Below are 20,078 nucleotides of genomic sequence, written 5' to 3'. Positions count from 1 at the left end.
TATTAACGTACATCACCCCTGTCCCCACTGCGTTACATTAACGCACCCACCCCCTACTGGACACTTTATCTGGACACTTTACTTTATTCTGGTCACTGCACTGTTGTTATTTATCTTATCTAATTTTTTATTTTTTTTTTATTTTTATTTTTATTATTATTCTTATTTTAGCTTTTATATTCTACTTATTTGTTATCAAAACAATAGCACCTTCAGACCACAGCAAATTCCTTGTAATGTATGTTACTTGGCAATAAACAGTTTCTGATTCTGATTCTGATTCTGATTCTGATTCTGTAAACATAGAAACCAGGAAAGCTGGTGTTTACTTCTGCAAAGGGCAAATAAGTGCAACACCCTGCTGACCAAACTCTGAAACATTCAGAGGAAGTTTTAAGGAAAACTTTTTCTTCTCATTTTATTCCCATTTTGAATTTGACAGCAAATTTGTAACTTTAAGATTACAGGGAAAAATGTTCATGGTATCCATGAGGAGTATAAAACTGATGCAGGTTATGAAGACAGAGGCCTTTAGAGAGAAAGAGTGTATTTTAAAGGGTCAGTGGGGTTAGTCAGTCTTGCTCTGCTTGCAAGAAGGTGGTAGGATTGTGACTCAACTACTTGGAAAGTTGCTGATGTTTCTATGTTGACATCATAGACATACTGCATAGTATTTTTGGGTCCGATTTTTATTGCCATTTTGAACATCATACACACAACAAAGCTTTGAGTTTAATGTGTGATACAAACATTTTAATGTAAAGACCACAAAATTAATCTTAATGAAAATGTTGTGAATTCAGTGTTTTTATTTTACTTCACAAATGTCGTTTTTCTAGAAGAATGTTTACACTTTGTCCTTGAAGCTTTCACATATTTGATCGACTCTCTAAAATTACAGAAAAACAAAAGGAGTATACACACAATTAAATGTTATAATTGCATTTTTGAAAACGTTAGAATCCAGACTGACTTTATTTTATTGCATTTATTAATTTTATGTATCAATTTTTATTTTAGTTTTCCTCATTTATTGTTCTTATCCTGTCTGCTTTATTTATCCTTTCATATCGATTGTGCTACATTTGATTTACACCATTTGTCACTTCTGAAATATTTATTTTGATCTTGAAAGTTCTTGAAATACAATGCAAAATAAAACATTCAGCAGACTTCATATCACCCAAGTGAAATGTTATAAAATGAATCCCAAAATGTCTAAATCCTGTTCTAAATTTAAGACTGAATGTGGACATGATTAGCGTTGTACTGTATATCTTTATTTTGGTCAGATGTTCTCCAGGAAATTAATAAATTACTTGGAATAACTCTTGTCCTGGGGATTTTCCCACCGCTTTCTCTCAATCCGTCAAAGGTCAGTTGCTTAACGTTCTTCTGTTATCTGATAGACAGTGCATACTTTCACAAAGGATGTCTGAACATCCCCCCTTTCTAACACAATGGATCAAATCTACTCTGGACTTCATGCACATGGACACCTTTATTTTGAAGGACAAGCCACTTCAGTTCTAAAACATGTGGGACTCTTTTCTTTCCCTACTTGAGGGGGCAAAGAAATCACTCCAAAAGGAAACTTTGTTGACTTGCACAGGACTGAATTATTGGCGTTTTTTCACAGAAGACATTTTGACTTTTCACAGTAGAAAAAGCTTGGGCGTAAATAATAAAAATAACAATGGCTGAATTCCATTTAACTGCTTCAGTTTCAGGGTCCTGGTATTGTTCATGCTGGTTCACTGGGACACTTGAACTGAACAAAATCGTTGTTAATGTTATTAGTAACACCTGTACTTAGTATAAAATGTCTGCTGTGAAAAAGGCCTTGTAAGGACCACTCAAGTATTTATTATTCTGTAAAACATGTCCTCATTGTCACTCTTGTATGACTACACCTGTTTACTTGTTGTGAAGATATCAACCCTGTTTGCCAGAAATGCTTAAAATATTCCAATTAATTTAAATATATGTGCATGTTTTAAAAGAAAAGAAATCATCCGTGACTAAAGAAAAATGTTCAGTATGTTGTGAACCCATATTCATATGAGTGGGCTAGGGAATAAGAAACACCATGAAGACATTCTCTTAATAAAACAGTAATTTATTTTTGACTGAAAACTAAAATTGTCTGAACAGCACATTACAAGGGCATTGTTAAGATATTTTCTCCAAGGCTCAGTGATCACTTTCATACAGTACACTTGGCATGTACACGGCATCTCCTTCAAACGAAAGAAAAACAGAAACAAAAACTCTAAAGGAGGGAAGAAATAAGCCCATTTGCAAAAGAAAAACAAAAAAAAAAAAAGGAAATCAAAGAGTCCATCCTGTAGATGTAGAAAGATGACTGATTGTACAATTACCAAGCATTTTGGTTCTAAGCCACAGAGAAAGAAACCGGATCGCCTGACGACAGCAGACGACGGCACAGGAGGCACAAAAGACACAGACGGGACATCCCATAATATGCTCACACACACACACAATCGACTGGGCTCCAGCTTTAAAGTGTGAAATGTTTAATAGTTTCCATTGTGTTTGCGGATATTGTTGTCTAGTTGTTACTTTTTTTTTCCTTTGTAAGCAAAGTGTTGGTACACTACAATCGAAATCTAAATGCTGCATTCATTAAATACATTAAAATCTGCAATGTAACAAAACATTTTCTCTGCATATGAAAGTCAACAGCATTTACATGAGAGAAAAAAAAAAAAAAAGATGGCTCTTTTTCTGACTACTGTTTTGTGCACAAGGCCCTTTCCTCCATCCGACAGATACATCCACCATTCCATCCTCTTTTAATTAATTTTTTTATTAAATCCTTACCCTCAACCACTTACTCCACCCTCTCTGCCCCATTGTTCCCTTTCTCTTTAATAAATCCTTTAACAATCATTCACAGACTGACAACTCAACAGAAAAATAAGTGCTGGATAAAAACATGAGGTAAGAAAGTGGTTTGATTATAGATCATGCAGAACATGCGAAACAGTGACAAAAAACAAAGCAAAAAAACACAGCGAAGGAGAGAGTAGAAAAAAAAAAGTATGAATGTGCATTTAAAAAAAGGGGAGAAAAGACTTACACAGCTTTGCGTCTTTGGTTATAAAGTAGGTTGAACAATTTTCACAGCTTTTCATCCCCCCCAACCAAACCCCCTAATTAATTTGTTTTTTTTTGTTTTGACAGAGAAAGTCTAGAAAAAGTAAATTAATCGTTTTCTTTATCTAAACATCCCATCACATCTTAACAACAGGCGCTCTCCTGTACAAACCCTCCTTGCTCTTAATACTTTACAAAATATACATTCAACCTGGATTTCACCTAACGTAAGCTCGGCTTTAGTGTTAGCACTATTTCATGAGAAGAAGAATTTCTGTTATGGAACTTATTGCCTACTTACGGAGATCTACCAAATTTAATACCTGACAGATTCTAAAATACCAAGACCAAAGAGAAAAGGTTTCTTTTTTGTTTTTAATAAGTATCTCCATGACATTGTTCATTTACATTATGAAAATAGCAGCCCTGAAATAAATAAATGCAAATACTAAAACTGAACTAATGAAAAAGTATTATGATTCATGTCAAAGTATGGTGGCTCTGAGAAAACAACACAAGCTTTTGTTGCAGCATATAACAAGCCGAGGCTCTCGACTCGCTCCGCTGAAGCCAAGGCGCCCGCCGGCGTCCTCCTCCCCTCAGGGAGGACGAATCCTCTCCCCCCACTTCTCCCTCGGCTCTCTGGCCTCTTCCAGCCCTGGAGTGATGTGGGGTGGGGATGCTGGGAGGACAGTCCCTGCTAGATGTTACAGGACCCTTGTCACCACACTGGCCCCTCACAGGGGTTGCACCGCCCTCTTCCGCCACTTGTTGCCCCAACAAATCGAGCTCTCTGTGCCCTTTGACCCCCCCCCCTCCCCCTCCCGTCTCCTGCACAAGAACAGCATGCAGTTTGATGGTGTGCACCGGCTACCCTGCCCCTCCTTTTTCAGCTTTCTTGCAGCCAACCACGGGGACAGAATAAGACTTTAAGGGGTGGTAAATGTCTTAATAATGTGAAGGGCCCAGTGACAGCAGCGTGCACACACAGAAGCATGGCTCTTGGTGGCAAACAAAGATGTCGCTGTTGTTGATTTTTCCTCAAATGGAGCACACTGAACGCAGAGCCGAGCCTTTTGCTTTATGGAGCTAAGGGGACGGTAGCAGTTGTTGTCTTTACTAACAGGATATTCCACTCCTGTCCGTGGGAGGTGTGTGTTTGAGCGTGTGTATTGGGGGTAGGGGGATCACGCCGAGGTGATGTTGGGCTGCTGAGGGACACTCGGACTCCCCTCGTGGTGAGCCGAGGGGGTGTTGTTGTTTGTGACGAGTTGGTGTTGCTGCTGCAGCGGCGGCGATGTGCTGCTGGCCTGGCTGAGCTGACCGAGCTGCTCCGTGTTGGCCAGCGACTTCAGCACGGCGTTCTCGCGCTCCAACACCGAGTTCCTCTCGTACAGCTCCTTGATGTGCTCCTTCAACACCTCCACCTCTTCGCGAACAGCATACATCAGGTGGCTCTTCACCAAGTCCTGAGAAAGAGCAAGAGGACAAGAAAAAGGGAAATTCAAATTAGCACACAAAATAACACTAAAGAAAAAAAGACCATAAATAGTTTTTAAACACAGCAGATTCCATCCTCAAACAAAGGAAAAGGACATGTGTCATCTCGGAGCGCTGAGGTGTCTTTGCTGTGGGGGTTTTCGCAACAGCATTTTCAAGAGGTCATCTGTCAATCAAACTGAGATGCTAAATATTTTGTTTGATTTTCTGTTTTTTTTTCCTAAGAAAGCTCTTTGTTCAGAACAGGAAATGCATAAGATTTCATGAGCTGAATATAATGGGGAATTTACCATGGATTATTACATTAAATGTCTCTCCAAGTGAGTTTTTCTGTTCATCGTCTCCGAGAGTTGTGTCACTTAGTGTCTGCAGTTAAGACTCATGAAACAAGTCACTGTACATGCTTGCAGAGTATGTGCGTCATCTGACCACATTTAACACTACATTACATATGTGGAAAACTCACCATTGCCTGCTCAATCTTGTTATCAATGGCGACGACGCTGGCACCAGACGCACTGTAGAGAGAAGAGAGAAAGAGTTACCACAAGATATGTGCTTTAGATTGCTATCGGCTCTTTCACACTCACTGACAAATCAGGTACAACAGTGACATGACCTCAGGGGATTTCACTGGTACTTCCGGTGTAACAGTCAACTCAGTTTCCAAAGAATGAGATGAACAGATATGAGATGTAATCATTTTTCAAAAACACAAAACATGTACTATTTTTAGTGCACTTTACAGAAACTGACATATGAACACTGTCAAAACCTACAGAGAGCCTCTGTTCAGTGTTATTAAAGCCAAGAGGGATGTTACAAAGATGGTGCTGTTTTAAAAACATTCGGGTCAGACTATGCTTATCACCATACCAGAGATTTACATGAAAAAGCATGAGGGTGGGGGGGTTAAGATGTCTCTCCACCATGCAACCAGTCATCAGCTCCTGAACAGAACAAAGGCTCCAATGATCTCCAGCAAGTGGGAAATAGTTACATTTCAATACTACTTCACAACTCTGACCTTACACCTACATTTTCTGTACAGACATTTCTGCATTAAGCCACACAATCCTCCAAGTTCAGGAAATATAATGTCAATATACTGGAAGTACCTTTGGCTTCCATTTTTCTTACTTGTGAAAACAAATAAACTTGGCCACATGTAAATTTCCATTAAGAAAGTACCTCACATGAGGTCTTTCATCAGTAAAACCAGGTGTCCAACTCAAGACCGTCATGCATGAATCAGAGATGGATCACATACACATACCAGACAATGAAAAATAAGATCTTATGATAAAAGGATTTTAAAACGTTTTAAAATGAAGTGAAAACGTGCTGAAGAAGTGTTGTTTGTCCAACACATTTCATTAGAATATTAAATCTTAATGCTCCTGCAGACTGTTTAAATACAAATAACAATATCAGCTTTTATCTATGCATGACTCCACAGTAATGACAACATTACAGATGGGGGTCAGGCTCCTCTCCTGCAGGAGTTGTGTTCCAGGTGCGGCTGATGTCGCCATCAGCGATCAGTTTACATGAGCTGTAAAATCCCATTCTTCTCCACTCTCTGTAAAAACACGTTTTCATCATGTTCCGGCGAAATGTGAAGCATCCACGCCGCTTCTACACTATGTGTGCATCCCACTTTAACACGTTCATATCACCCGCAACCCCCCCCCCCCCCGCCCCCCCCCCACATAAAAGACGATCAACTTCACACACACACAAGATCGTCGTACAACAAAACGATGCCAAGTTTGAGGGTTTAGCTCAAGGAAAGAAAGACAAAGAAACACACAAAAGGATCTTTATCCGTCTCAACCGATAACGCCGTCCTGCACAATCACCGCCCTGCTCGGATGTGGACGCAACAACAAAAAGAAGGACCGACGCGTTTTCGTGCCGCTAGACGGTGCGCTGGGAGGTTCAGAGGGAGCATGATGTGCAGAAAGCATCGAATAACGTTTGAAGGAGTTAAAACTCATTTGTGATACATGTCAAGTGAGAAAACACGTTACTGAGATATACACCGCGCTGTAATAGGCTGCTCAAAAAGCGGCGAAACGGGTCTTTCCTGGGCCGACCCATCTTTAACACACGAACGTTACAGTCATGGAAGACAACAGCAAAATTAATATAATATAATTATGTGAAATATATTCACGTGTTGGAGTCTTTTGATGAATAAAAGAGGTTTCGTGCGTCTTAATGTGATGTTGACTGTAGAGACAACTGGGGAAAATCCACAGTTAAAACTCAATGTAGTTTAATTTAAATTACTATATTAAAAAAGTCAGCATTACACATCACCACACTGTGACCAACAATATCATATGGAGCTTCATTGCTCCATCCAGACATGTATTGTCCTGCGTGCTGGAGCGCACGTACAGCGCCCCGGGAGGAGGACGCGTACTACAAACACCAAACAGATGCCACACTTCAGGGAAAACATGTCGGTATGCCACAACCAGAGACCAGAGAGTGGCCTGCATACCAAACAGCTGATGGCAAAATACTTGCTGCATGCGGGGCACAGAGCGAGAGGACATGCCAATGAGCAGATTACATTTCAACCATGTCCAAGATGGCATGAAACACTCAGCTGCACATGTGTGAGAGTTAAATACATATAAAGAAGAACAAGAGTCTGGCACAGCGGGAGTATGCCACCAAGTGATCTAGTTAAATAGAGTGTGTTGGAGGCAGTAGCACCTAAAATATGGATCCTAAAGGCAGAAATAAAACAAAGTACGCAGACCAAGAGAAGGACAATACACCCAACGATTGTTAGACGCACACGGGACATCTGAAAGTTAACTAACCAGACAATAAACTGTACACTAAAGCCCATTACCTGACGCATCTTGACCTGTAGGACATCAAACGTCCTGAATATGTCGGAGAGGTTCCCGGCGAGCAGGGCAGACTGTAGCTCATTTTGCAGCGCATGTTTCCGTTTCTCCAAAGTTTGTCTGAAGTTCAACTCCGCTGAGTGTTGAAACACGGATGCCTCTTGTTTGAGTATGAGCAGAGTGTGTCTTTAAAAGCCACGCTCAGTCACATGGTGAGAAAACAAGGGGGCGGGGTTCAGCCTCTCCCTCCTCTTTCCACTTAATTTACTCCAAGGAAGACTCGTGTGTGCCAGTTACATTATTCACTGCCAAATAAATGATACACTGCAACTCCAGTGGCACTGTGTGATTTATTCAAAGGCTAAACGTTCATTAAAAAGGAGGCAGTGTTTTGCATGTGCTGGCAAAGAGGTCTGGTATTCCCTGTTCCTTTGTGTTACAGTAGAAAATGTTAAACACTTGAGTTGGCAGTGAGCTTTTTACAACCAAATGAGTTATTCAGCTGTTTCAAACCATTTTTCAATCACGTTTCCCCACGTGTTGACGGTCCAATGCCCTTTTAATGTAATTATTCTATATCAAGTGTGTTGAGGAAAAGCAACTTCAAGCTGTTAAACTGTTAAATCTGTGTAGATGACATCAAAAAGAAGCGTGAAAAGCTGATTGAGATGGTTAGTTTTCTTTCCAGGAACTATACATTAGTGATGGAAAGTCAAAGGCAAATGAGAATGTCATACACGTTGTTATCGCTCACATTGCAATTAAGCTAATATCAGTGAAATTAACCACCATAGAAAGTCACGTTGAATCCACTGGGTGAATTCATGTGCTTTGCAAGTAATCAAATTTATAATGGAGCGTTGCACACGTCTTCATCCTCTCTATGTCTTTCCTGGGGCAATGCAAAGATCAAAACATGTGAGGCAAAGTAAGACAACAGCTCATTTTTCTACTGAATTATTGTGAAATGACTCGACTGCGGGTTGGATGTGATGTACAGCACGACAGATCCACACTGACGTGATAACAGTAGGGTCAATGAGCTGCATTCCACAATGAGCGACTCACTCCGTTGTGCGATCTAAAGGCTGATAAACAACACAAGGAGAAGAAATTCCTCCCTTTGAACCGAGCATTTACACATCTTAGACAATGAGAGAGAAGAATGTCCACAAGCTTGAGCTGGAATGTGTTTTTAGTATTAATAAAAAACAAGAGACACGCAGGTCGGATCCGATCCTCAAGTGACTGGGAGATCTGGCCTGAAGGAGTTACACGAAACAAGCCTAAACTCATTTGTTGCCATTCGGTGTCCAAGCAAAACAAAGCAAACTGTACATTTTATTCAAGGAGGAAGACATGTGGCGGTTTATATAAGGACCACTTGCTGTGTTAACCTCAACATGGGCCTTCCTTCCCTGCAGACTGCAGCATCGCACACATGCACTCGTCCCCACCAAACAAAGTCTCCGGGACCACAAGGCAGCACATTCCAACTCCGGACACCTCCGGACCCGAGGCCAGCGCCTCTAAACCGAGACATCTGTGTCAGAGCCGCCGTCCTGCTGTGACAACACACAGTCAAGGTCTTCAAGGACCAATTATCAAAATAGTCCTGTAACCACAAGTGTTTTGGGGTTTGATAGCGACTAAAGTGAGCTTTTCCATCATCAGCATTTCTCCTACCTGCTCACACACTTGTAAACTGCTCCGGAGAAAGATGTGAACTGAATGCCCTAAAGGTAAATATGACTTGAGTCTGACCACGTGCAGCAGCAAAGTGTGGTCTCCTCCATTTCTCTGGGTTTATCACATGATACCATCAGAAATTCAATGTGTTCTCCATTAGGGCACAGATGCACCGGCACACGTCCCTGTTGCAAAGCATACAAACACTCACAGTGGGGGGAGGCAGCTGAATAAATTAGACCTCAGCCTTTCGGTGATAACCCCCCCGTCACCCTCCCCCCTCGGCAAGTGTATTTCAAAACAATAGCTGGAGGGTGGGGGCTGTAACAACAGAGGAGTGCGCTCACTGACGACCCGTTTGCTTTGAAAGATGCAGTTCAGCTGCTTCGCCAGATGATGTCAGCAGAGGCTCCAATTAGTTGTGACACAAAACCTCAGTGAAAATGCACAGAGCAGCCTCCGGCAAGAGCAGTTCAGTCACATCTTTCCTAAATTATCACAATTAATTCATTGTCATGGCAGAAATCAACTAGAAGCTTCCATATACCCAGGTCATTTTACAAGCTAGCTCAAACAACAATATCATTTCAGAAATATTATCTCTCATTATTTCTGTTTGAGTCAAAATCATTCAACGGTCACAGGAGTACTGTGATCACAGCTCTGACCCTTGTGTTCATCAACATTTGTAGTTGTGATCTAGCAAGTGAGGCTCTTGATACCGTCACGAACTCGCTCTGTAGTGTTGGCCAGAAGTTGAATAAATGAACATGGAAATGTGGCATGTTTTGTGAGAGGTTCAGAAAACTGAAAGTGGCTTCTCAATTTTGACTTACCGAGGAGGTCAAGACAACTGCATGACCATGCAAAGCAACCGAGCCGGCCCCTCAACACTCAACTAATGATCACCCTCTCTGAAAACAAAGAGACCAGTATTTTTGCAAGAGGGCGTTCTCTACGGGGAACTGTGAGCCCTATCTACCCCTATCTAGTTAGATAAATGAGATCATGGCAGCACTCACAACCAGTTGTCCACAGAAAAGAAAAAAAAAAAGACAAAAAACACTTATAAAACAAACATTTAAACATTTTTAGCAGAGATGAACTTATGTTAGAAGTATGTCTCTTCTGTCAAGTGCCACTATTTTGTCAGAAGTAGCATATCTGGTTTCATTATATATCTATATCTATATATACATCCTTTGCAGTAGGTGTGAGTAAAATGTCAATTTGCATAGCGAGACTAGAAACCTACATGCCATCAACATGCTCATCATGATCTAAACAAATAACCTGAAACCTGAATATTAAAACGGAGAAACACAATTAGTTACACAATACACCCGGTATCTGGTGATGCACACTTGAAACGACATAGTCACAAAACAAAGAATCCTGACTAGCTGCTTCTGTCCTCATTGCAGCATAAAGCTTCAAACAATGGTGACAATTGCAGGATGCTGGAAGTATGTTAATATGTGCCTCTGAACATGGTGGATTTTTCGGATGCTGTATTGTTGGGACGTGTCGTCTACATGAAGGGTGGTCCAAATGACACAATGGAGACTAAACAGAATAATTGTCTGGAGAAGGTTTTATTTTTCCAGCACTAAATCAGAGTCATGAGTAGGTGTGTCTGCTGTCACCGAGCTTCCTCGTAAATAGACTGTCTCGCTCGCACCCTCGCCTGTTACATAACCCCCAGACTTGTGCACAAACATCTTGACCTGCATATGTCCCTGTGTGACGTACTCAGAGCCCACCAGCCAGTACTCCTTAAAGACGTGGACACATCCAGCAGACGACTTGGTTGATGAACCGGACATCAGGGAGCATGAGAAGGAATCAAGGCCCTCGGGAGCTTAATAGAGGCAATGATAAGATCTGAATTCTTGAGACAGCGGATCATCAGCGTTAATTTCAACGGGTTGTGGAAGGCCTCGTTATTTTAGCCTGGCTAGAGGCTAAAATAACTGCCAGCAGGGATGTTTGTTAATGGCTGCTGAGCCACCCCTTCAGCTCCCAAAGAAATGATAAAGAGCCACAGTGTAATGTGACCATCAAACTCCAGTGGGGGATCCAGGACATGGGACCCCCAGCCTTAAATAATCACTGCCAAAACAGTGTTCAACTAAAACCAGATCTTCAGCATGCACCATGTGCCTCGATATCATATTTCACTAGTTTTTTCTTTGAGTGATTTGGGCCTGTGCCACTTGTTTGGCTCAATGTGGACTAAGACCCCACTGGAATGTGTTAAAAGTAATAGTGTCACTCCCGAGGCTTTAATGGGAAAATCCTGGCACCTCACCGTTAACGAGCTCCTGTAAGCAGCACAGCGGTTATCACAGGATCAAGGACTTTGCCTCATTTGTGCTTCCTCTCTGAAGTGCAGGGTTTGGGTCAGACTAATGTCATTAGGCACTATGCTGCATAAACACTGGGCCTGATACGTGTCTCAGCCATTGTCTTTCACTCTGGCTTCTGTCTGCACAGCTTGAGCTTCAATCATGACTTGACAATACACAGCAGAGATATGACTTAAAAGTTATCTTAAAGATTAGAAAAGGGATTGTGGCCAGACTGTTTGAAATTGAAATTGAGTTAGAGGTGAAATGTGTAACTCACTCCCCCTTCTTGATCAACTATTCGGGTGCCTATTAGCGCAGCATTTGACCCTCTAAGGAGGGGACGTTTGAACAGTGAACAGTAGACGCCTATGCTTATATTAGGTATCTCTCAGGTGTGAATGCCTTTAACTGACTGAGTATGAAGCAAGACGATGCATAAAAGGAGGCATGTGTGCTCCGCAAAGCTTTCCTGGATAAATAAAGGTCAAATGTCAGCACACTTTCCAAAGATAAATTGACACGATGAAAATGTTACCCTCGTATAGTGCCCTCTTTGAGACATGGAGGTCTGTTACGTAAGCGGTAAAAATCTCTGATGGTTATGATCTCCATCCATCAATTCATCCCTGCATCTAAAAAGGCTTTTTTGAGATCAGAGCTCTGCACGATGTCAAGTCCCGTCATGTCCATCAAGGCTCTGCAGTTAGTGATTTCGCTGTAGGGGAGGGGGGCTCCTGTTCAACCGCCAAGTAATCCGTTCAAAATGATGTACTTACGGTTGTATGTGCCTCTAAGAAAGACCTTGACATTGAATTGGGCTAAGTCCTCTGAGGATATGCTCCACAGTCTGTTAGCAATTACAAAGTGTGTTTTTGTGTGTGTGTTTTTCATTTGTATGGAGGGACGGTGATTCGAACTGAGTCTGTGCCAAAAAAAAAAGGCGTATTTGGAGAAAATCCATTAACAGATGTTGAATAAACCAGAGATATTTTACCATAATTTTATAAAATAACTGGTGCAGTTCGTTCCTATCAGCACATGAAGAGTGAAACTGCAGCTTTCCCACGTTCAACTCTCCTCCTCGTCCCAATAATGAAATGTTTGTTTCTGTGTCATAAACAGTAGCCGCATACCTGGTCTGGACCACATAACTCTCAGTGGCTGAGTGTGGGGGCCGCTGATCAGGTGTGCTCGGCCGGAACATAAATCTGTCTTTTCTTTATTGTGCATAATCATAAAGTTGATCATTGTGGACTGAGGGCAGTAAAAGAGCTGCTGCTGCTTTACTTGGGACCAATCACAGCCTCACAATGGCTCCATTCAGCAGACCAACAAATCGCTTTCCTGGAATGTTTACAAATGCAGAGGCTAAAATAAATTAATCTCTCACTTGTTGCAGTTGAAAGACGAGCTGTTGCTAAAGCAGAGCCGTATGGGATCAAATATGGGACAAGGACATTTTGAGCTTGTGAAATGAAATAATTTCAAAACCTGTGCTTGCATATCACCCTTTGTAAACCTGTGAAAAAAAGTCTGCATGGCAATGGATGTGTAGAAAAAATGCATAAAGCATATCAACTGGGGCTGCAATGCTAATCTTAAATAATGGATTAATGGTTTGGTCTATAAAATGTCAGAAAGTGTTGAAAATGCCCATCACAACTTCCTGACCAACAGTCCAAAAGACAAAGATATTCAGTTTACTATCATAAAAGAAATAAAAGAAATAAAATACTCACATTTTATTTCACTCAAAACGACAAATTATCAGAATGGCTGTCTAATTTATAATAAATGAATCAACAAATTGTTGCAGCTCTAATATCATTGGTGAGGTTAGACAAAGAAAAACCATAAACATTTGTGTACAAACTCAAAGCGGAAAACTGTGAACTTGCGCTTTTTACATTTTAGATGTACTTTTTTTAAACTTAACTTGCACTTTCTGCTTTGAATCTGTTCCCAGATGTCTCACTGTTGCAATAAATATTTTGCTATTTTATTTAGACATTCAACATGTTTCTACAACTACAAATATCCTCTACACATTCACAAACTCATGCAAACCGTCACAGTTTTACAGGAGTGATATACAATCCCTGGTCAGAGCATATTTCACAAGCTCAATCTTTTTGATGCTTATTTGAGCCAACAGAGCTGCAGCAGATGTGGCATTGTAAAGAAAAACAGGCACGCATGTCTTGATGCCCACAACGTAGTAGAAACTTGCACCAAAAACACCAGTGATGTGGGGGCACACTGCCCAGCAGAGGTTTTAAATATTTCACAAAGCAATCACTTTCAGGAATGCTCCTTTATGCCCTCAGACTGTTTTTTTGCAATCCCCCCCTTCACTTCCAACAAGTCCGACCCTGCAGGAGAGCCGGCTCCCTCAGCTTTACCTGCGGTTAGTTGAAAAGTTTTGAATAAAAGTGTTAGTCAGAGCCCACAGGCAAACATGAGCTGGATGGGGAACAAACAGAAGAGCTGAATCTTTTGCCAGCCACAATGCTACACTACCTGCTCAACCACTACTGTTGTTTTATTGCAACATCCACGTCTCATCTGAACCAATTGGAAGAAGAATACTGTCATATGGACATTGGTACATCTCATGCTCACCTGCCATTTACCAAGCAGTGATCTATGTTAATTAAATAAAATAATACATGTGACTAATCTCTTTGATCACAACTGTCAAATAATAAACCACAGTCACACTGTTAGAAATTTAACATACATGAGCATCAGTCCCTTTACAGCAAGGTTTTTGAAAAATACTTATTTCAAGTGCTGCCAAATATAAAATTTGATCATAGGATTCATTTAGATGAGACACCAGTTTTGTTCCAGTACCACGGGCTGAAAAGGTATAGGTAGGAAAAAATCGAGCTGAGTGGATCTTCTAGCTAGAACAAACATCACACGCTGTCCCCACTGTGCTCAATTTTGGCTTATTAAGTAAAAGACAAAAATTTAAATTACTCAAATTGTCCTGTGAATGCCCTGGGGCTCCCCAGAGAGTCTCTATGTCCTTACACCCAAACTGGGAATTGCTGCCTTGGCGTTCTTTGATCAGACATTATCATACAATTTCATGACTTGACAAGTCAACCACGTTTGTCATAAAAGGACTTGAAGGAAAAACGCGCTGCCATCTGAACTCCAAAGTTTGTTTGCCGTCGTCAATTAAATATCTATGGCAAAGAGTCAAGATCTCAAACAGCCTTCATTTGGACAGCACATGGGAACAGAAAGTGGCTGTGACTAACGCAAACCACCAATAAACCATGGGCACATTCACTTCCAAGTCAAAACCAATTGGCATTCATGTTCCTATAGTACTTACATTACTCGACAGGTACTCACATGTTTGAAAATAATTAACAATCCATTGATCATGCAGCCTAACCTGTGAGATGAAGAAACATTTAATGAAGCACTTAGCTCAATCCACAACTACACAGCATGTCATCATAGGCAAATTCCAGAAATCAAATATGTAGGTGTGCAAATGAAAATGTCAAAATAATAGTGCACTCTATCTAAGCCCACAAAGAATAACAGGATTTAAATAAATGAATAATTTTAGTTATTCAAAACTGCCAGTGGAGAGTACAACTGCATAAAAAGTATTTGTATGTGTAACAAAAGTATGAGTGTGAATTCACTACATGTACAAATCCTTTTTGGTCCCATTTTTGTCCAATTTCAAACTTTTTACAGGCCGGAGGAGATAAAGTGATTCCATAGTTCATGTTGCTTGAAATCGGTGCAGCAACATGAAAACACACCTTGGAGATCCTGGTTAATGTTGATTATTAGCTAAATCATTAATCATTTTGCAGCTGCATTTTCTTTGCACAGCAGTGAATGTCAGTCCCTGTCTGGATAAGACCTTTATATTATAGATTATAGGTGAATTTTGATTTAGATTTCCTCAGGCTGCAACCAATGATTATTTGTATTGTTGATTAATCTGCTTATTTGTTTCTCAATTATGTGTTAAGTCTATAAAATAGTGAAAATGCCCCACATAATTCCCTAGAGCCATTTTAAATTGATTGTTTTTTCCAACCAACAGTCCAAAAACAATGTAACTCAATTTACAGTGATAAAAAAACAAAGAAAAGCAGCAAATCCTCTCATTAATCGACTAATAGTTTCTGCACTAATATTTTCGTCTTGTGTTGTGAGAGCGGTTTCTCACTGTGGTGAGGACTGCATGATGACTAAAACACTGAATTGCCAAGTTAGGTTAACTTGATTTAGCTGATAGCACTTTGTACCAACAGTCAGGACAGGTCTGTTACTTGTGCAGCTCGAGCTCTGTTGTTCATTTCTTTGCCTTTAGAGTTCTTAAAAGAAACATACTTTATATAATATTATGTTATATAACACAGCCTCTGTCATGTTATTTCAGTGTGATCGGCTATTTGCAGCGCTAAAACCCCCTGGCATTGAGCTGCACACGTCGCAGGGGCAAGAGAAACCTGAGCACCGGATCCTCGTGACTGGCAGAATGTGGACACACAAAGTGTCACAAAACGAAACCCTGACGCTTCCCACAGTGCCATGCTTTCTCCATGCGTTACACACTCGCTGCTGCTGAAATGTCCAGCTTGACAAGTCATTTAATTCAGTAGTTGGTGTCAAAATAACATTTTTTCCAAACAGGAGAAAGAGTGAAACAACGATTCATTCATGCAAGTTTTTGAATGCAACAATGAAGTTGATGATGGCAGAAATTGTTTGTTAATACCTACAATCATCATGAGATCATTTTTCAGTACTTTTAGTTTTTTTTCCTCTAGCATTTTATCCTGGTAACAGTAGAAATTATTCATTGAACACTGATTCTTTGTTTTGTCTCTGTATTAAATTTTGCTATTTATAATCATTTTAAAGTACTATATCTCTCCACTTAAACCAAGTCTAAAGGAAGTATTTTAAATTCAGTGGTTCTTTAAACCAGGCCTATCCACCACAAAGGTAAGGAATAGAAGAACTAATGTAGAAAAACTATAATTGCTCTTTTTTACAATCAAATAAAACATGCAAAGTGAGTGTAAAAAATGCATATTGTGGGCCCAAAGACTTAATACAGCTGCGGTCAGGTGGGAACCTCGAATTATGAAGTATTTGTTTAAAAAGAAATCAACAGCAAATTAGACTCCTCTTGAAAGTGTCTCACCTTGTTGACAACCGTTATTGAAAAATTACACTTCAAGACTCCATAAATAGCTAGACGTCGAGTCAAAATGGACATTTTCTTGCAAGGTGAGCGGAGGTTTAAGGGGTGCAGGGTCTGGTTTAGTCAGCCAGTCCAGGCCACACACACACACAAGTAAACACACCCGAGCTCATACCTATCGTTGACAGGCTTTAACCCTCGTAATCTGCAAGGCCGGAAAGCCTGGTAGAAAGCAGTAGACGGGTTCCTGCATTTTAATGGGGGAGGAAACAGAGACAGGAGAAACATGAGTAAAGGAAGGGAAACATGTCCGCTGGGAGAGGGAGACACGAGGGAGAGGGACATGCTTTGAGAGGGAGAGAAAATGCGACTGAGAGTAGAGGAAGGATCCTGAACCACACTGAGAGGTCGAGAGGAAATGATGATACAACCCAGACTGCACCAAGCACATTGTATCCAAGCCGAAAACCCCATCATATACTGTCTCTGACTGGTTCACATAGATCCTGCATCATTTTTAACTTCACAGTCAGGTGTCTTGTGGCTATATATTCCTCAACTAGAAGCCCAAAATGCTGAAAAAGACTTATAATTGGACAAAGTGTCCATCTTTGTACCCTCCTGTAGTCTAATGTAAGTCAACACGATGCAGAAAAGACCAACCTGATGCTTTTGTTTTGTTTTTTTAGATAGATGTGAAACTTTTTTTCAATACATACTAACACATTTTTAATAATATGGTTTTGTGTGAAGTTGTTCATCTCCTGTAAACAATGTCAAAGGTCACCACCAATCAGGGATGATCTGGACAGGAAGACTTTGTCGTCTCCCATCACCTATTAACACTCTTGACCGATTTGTAGAGTAGAAAGTGAACTTCAAACAGGGCAGTTTTTCTGACACAGAGGCTGAGGGTAGATAAAATTACAAACCAAATAAAATATTTATCAGCATTCAGGTAATTGCTAGCACAGGATGTTAATGATACACCAAGTTCATAATTTAACCCGGCGACAAATCTCAGTCCCTGATGTTTGAATTCAAAACACAATAAGCTTGACTACAAAAATGTATTTTCAAGTGAAAATGTTCGTGTAGTTTTAGGCCGATGACATTTTCTCTTCTTTTGGTTATTGCCTGACTATAAGATCTACAACCTTTGGCTGATATTTCAACTTCTTTCAGCTCTTCTATTTCAACTGCAGTTTCAACTTATTTTTATTGTTATTCGACTGCTTCTTCTACAACAACTAGCCTAGTACAGCTTCAAATGTTTAAACAAAAACATTTCAGCAGCGAGCACACGTGAATTCAGATAATTCAGTTCGACTTTATTGTTTTTATTTTCTTTCATCTCTTAATTATTACTCATATAATGTGTCTATTTTATGTCTTGGTCTCATGTCTTCGTTCTTTTATTGTGAAGCAATTTGTGAAGTCTGATCTTGAAAGGCACTTTATGCTGTAAATAAACTTTACTTACTTGAATTTGTTGAACAATCTACATTCAATGCTTTAAAATGCTAATTATATTCAACTCAATATAACTCACTTTCGTTAAACTGCAAAGCAATTTAATAAGGAGCAATTTAAAAAATGTGGTGTTCAAAACCAAAACAATGACAAGGAAACAAGGTGAGATGACATGTAACAGTTTACGAGTTTGACAAGTGCATGCTCCTGCTGGGTTCAAGTTCATGCCAGCCACCCTTCTGTCTGCACCCTAAATGTAAAACTGTCTATGGGAGGCTTGTCCTACAATAAGAACGAGGGTGGTCTACAAAATCGTAAAGCGGACAGTTCCACTATATACGAGATCCTGGAGGACCGAAAAACAAAAAAGGGCAGGAGAAAGGAGTTGGTTTACGAATTTACGAAACTAGAAAAGCAGGGTTAACCATCCACTATCCATTGGTGACCTACAAGAGTGATTTACAGCCGAGTTTCCATATCTGAGCCCATGACAGATTTATCTCCGCCACACCCCACAAACAGTAGCCCAGGACCTTTCCTCATGACCTGGTGAGGTATTTAGACACTGCAAGCCTGAAGAGCTCACAAACAACATACTTCAACAGAGCAGCTCTGAGCTCGGCTCTCTGAACGAGCCAAAATACCTGATTTTATTAGGACAGGGTAGATTTTGTATGCATGACGAGTTCATCAGGCGGACAGGAGACAAGCAGAGATATCTGAAGAGAGAGATGAGTGAAAAGCAGCCTTTCGAAATCAAGGTAGTAGAGAGAGAGAAAAGTCAGGGAAAATAGGGAGGAGGGGCGTGTCACCTCACCTGAACCCCCTTCAGCAACCTCTCCCTCTGCAGCAGGAAAACACAATCATGTACTTAAAAGCAAATATGGGGCAAAAAGTGTAAAAAGATGCTTTGGGTCGCAGTCATGCGCGTAAAGAAAGTGAGCCACGTTGTAGCCGTTGTAAAAATTGAAATACATCAGTTCTCTCAGATGAACGCAGCTTAAACATGTCTGGAGTAGACTGGGTGAAAAAGTTTAAGAAAACAAATACTGATCTAATGAAAACATTAATGGCACACAAACCTATTATACTTCATGCAGCTGATGAACAATGCAGTTATTAAATCTAATCAGATATAGAGCTGAAACGATTAAATGAATCAGCAACTATTTTGATGATTGATTTTGTTTGGGGGGGGGGGGTTAAAGCAAAATGGCAAACTTTCACTGGTTCAAGCTTTTAAAATGAGGATTTTACACTTTTTTTTTGTCATATATGATAGTAAACTGAATATCTTTGGGTTTTGTACTGTTGGTCGGACAAGACATTTGAAGATGTCCCCTTGGGCTCTGGTAATATAATAGGCATTTGTCACTACATTTTCTCAGATATCATCAATCAGATCCTTGATTACGATCACACTAGAGTCGTCTTTACACAGCACAGCTTACGTTCTGGCATGTTGCAACTTTAACAAATTTGGCCTAGTTGAGCTGTTGGAACTAGCATTATTGCTGGAAGCAAATATCTAAGCGACTACAGTCAAATGAGCTCCTTAGTGTGTGAAAAGGTAAAAGGCAGAATGTTGTTAGGCAGGTATGTAAATTCATAAATATAGCTTCTTAGCTGCTTGACCTACAGCCCCAAGTGATATATGCCAGAAAACATGAGGGGAACTCACGTGCACCCGTTAGGTATTAACTTAGGAGGCACTTATCTTGCAATATGACTGATGGGCAAATGACTGCACTTGACCTTAAAGCGAGTTTCTGTGAATCAGAGTTAGAATTTAGAAGAAGCCTTGCAGTGCCTCCAGCTCAGGCCACTGCTTGTCCACTGTTCGCTCGACTCCTGAAAGAGCATCAAAATCCACAAGATGTT

The 20,078-nt window shown here is 40.5% G+C and overlaps 1 protein-coding gene across 1 annotated transcript in view; it reads right to left on the bottom strand.

Moving 5' to 3' along the window:
* Positions 1-2,752: 2,752 nt before the first annotated feature.
* Positions 2,753-20,078, bottom strand: part of tsc22d2 (TSC22 domain family 2) — a 32,949-nt gene continuing 15,623 nt past the window's right edge. The window contains exons 2-4 of the mRNA XM_070908874.1: positions 16,900-16,971; positions 5,087-5,138; positions 2,753-4,589 (exon numbers count right to left, since the gene is read on the bottom strand). Of these exons, the coding sequence (XP_070764975.1) occupies positions 4,308-4,589; positions 5,087-5,138; positions 16,900-16,971 (406 nt within the window). The 3' untranslated portion in view covers positions 2,753-4,307. The remainder of the gene's footprint in view (positions 4,590-5,086; positions 5,139-16,899; positions 16,972-20,078) is intronic.

The sequence above is a fragment of the Enoplosus armatus genome, chromosome 7, assembly GCF_043641665.1.
Source record: "Enoplosus armatus isolate fEnoArm2 chromosome 7, fEnoArm2.hap1, whole genome shotgun sequence".
NCBI lineage: Eukaryota > Metazoa > Chordata > Actinopteri > Centrarchiformes > Enoplosidae > Enoplosus > Enoplosus armatus.
This window is presented reverse-complemented; position numbering and strand designations above follow the sequence as displayed.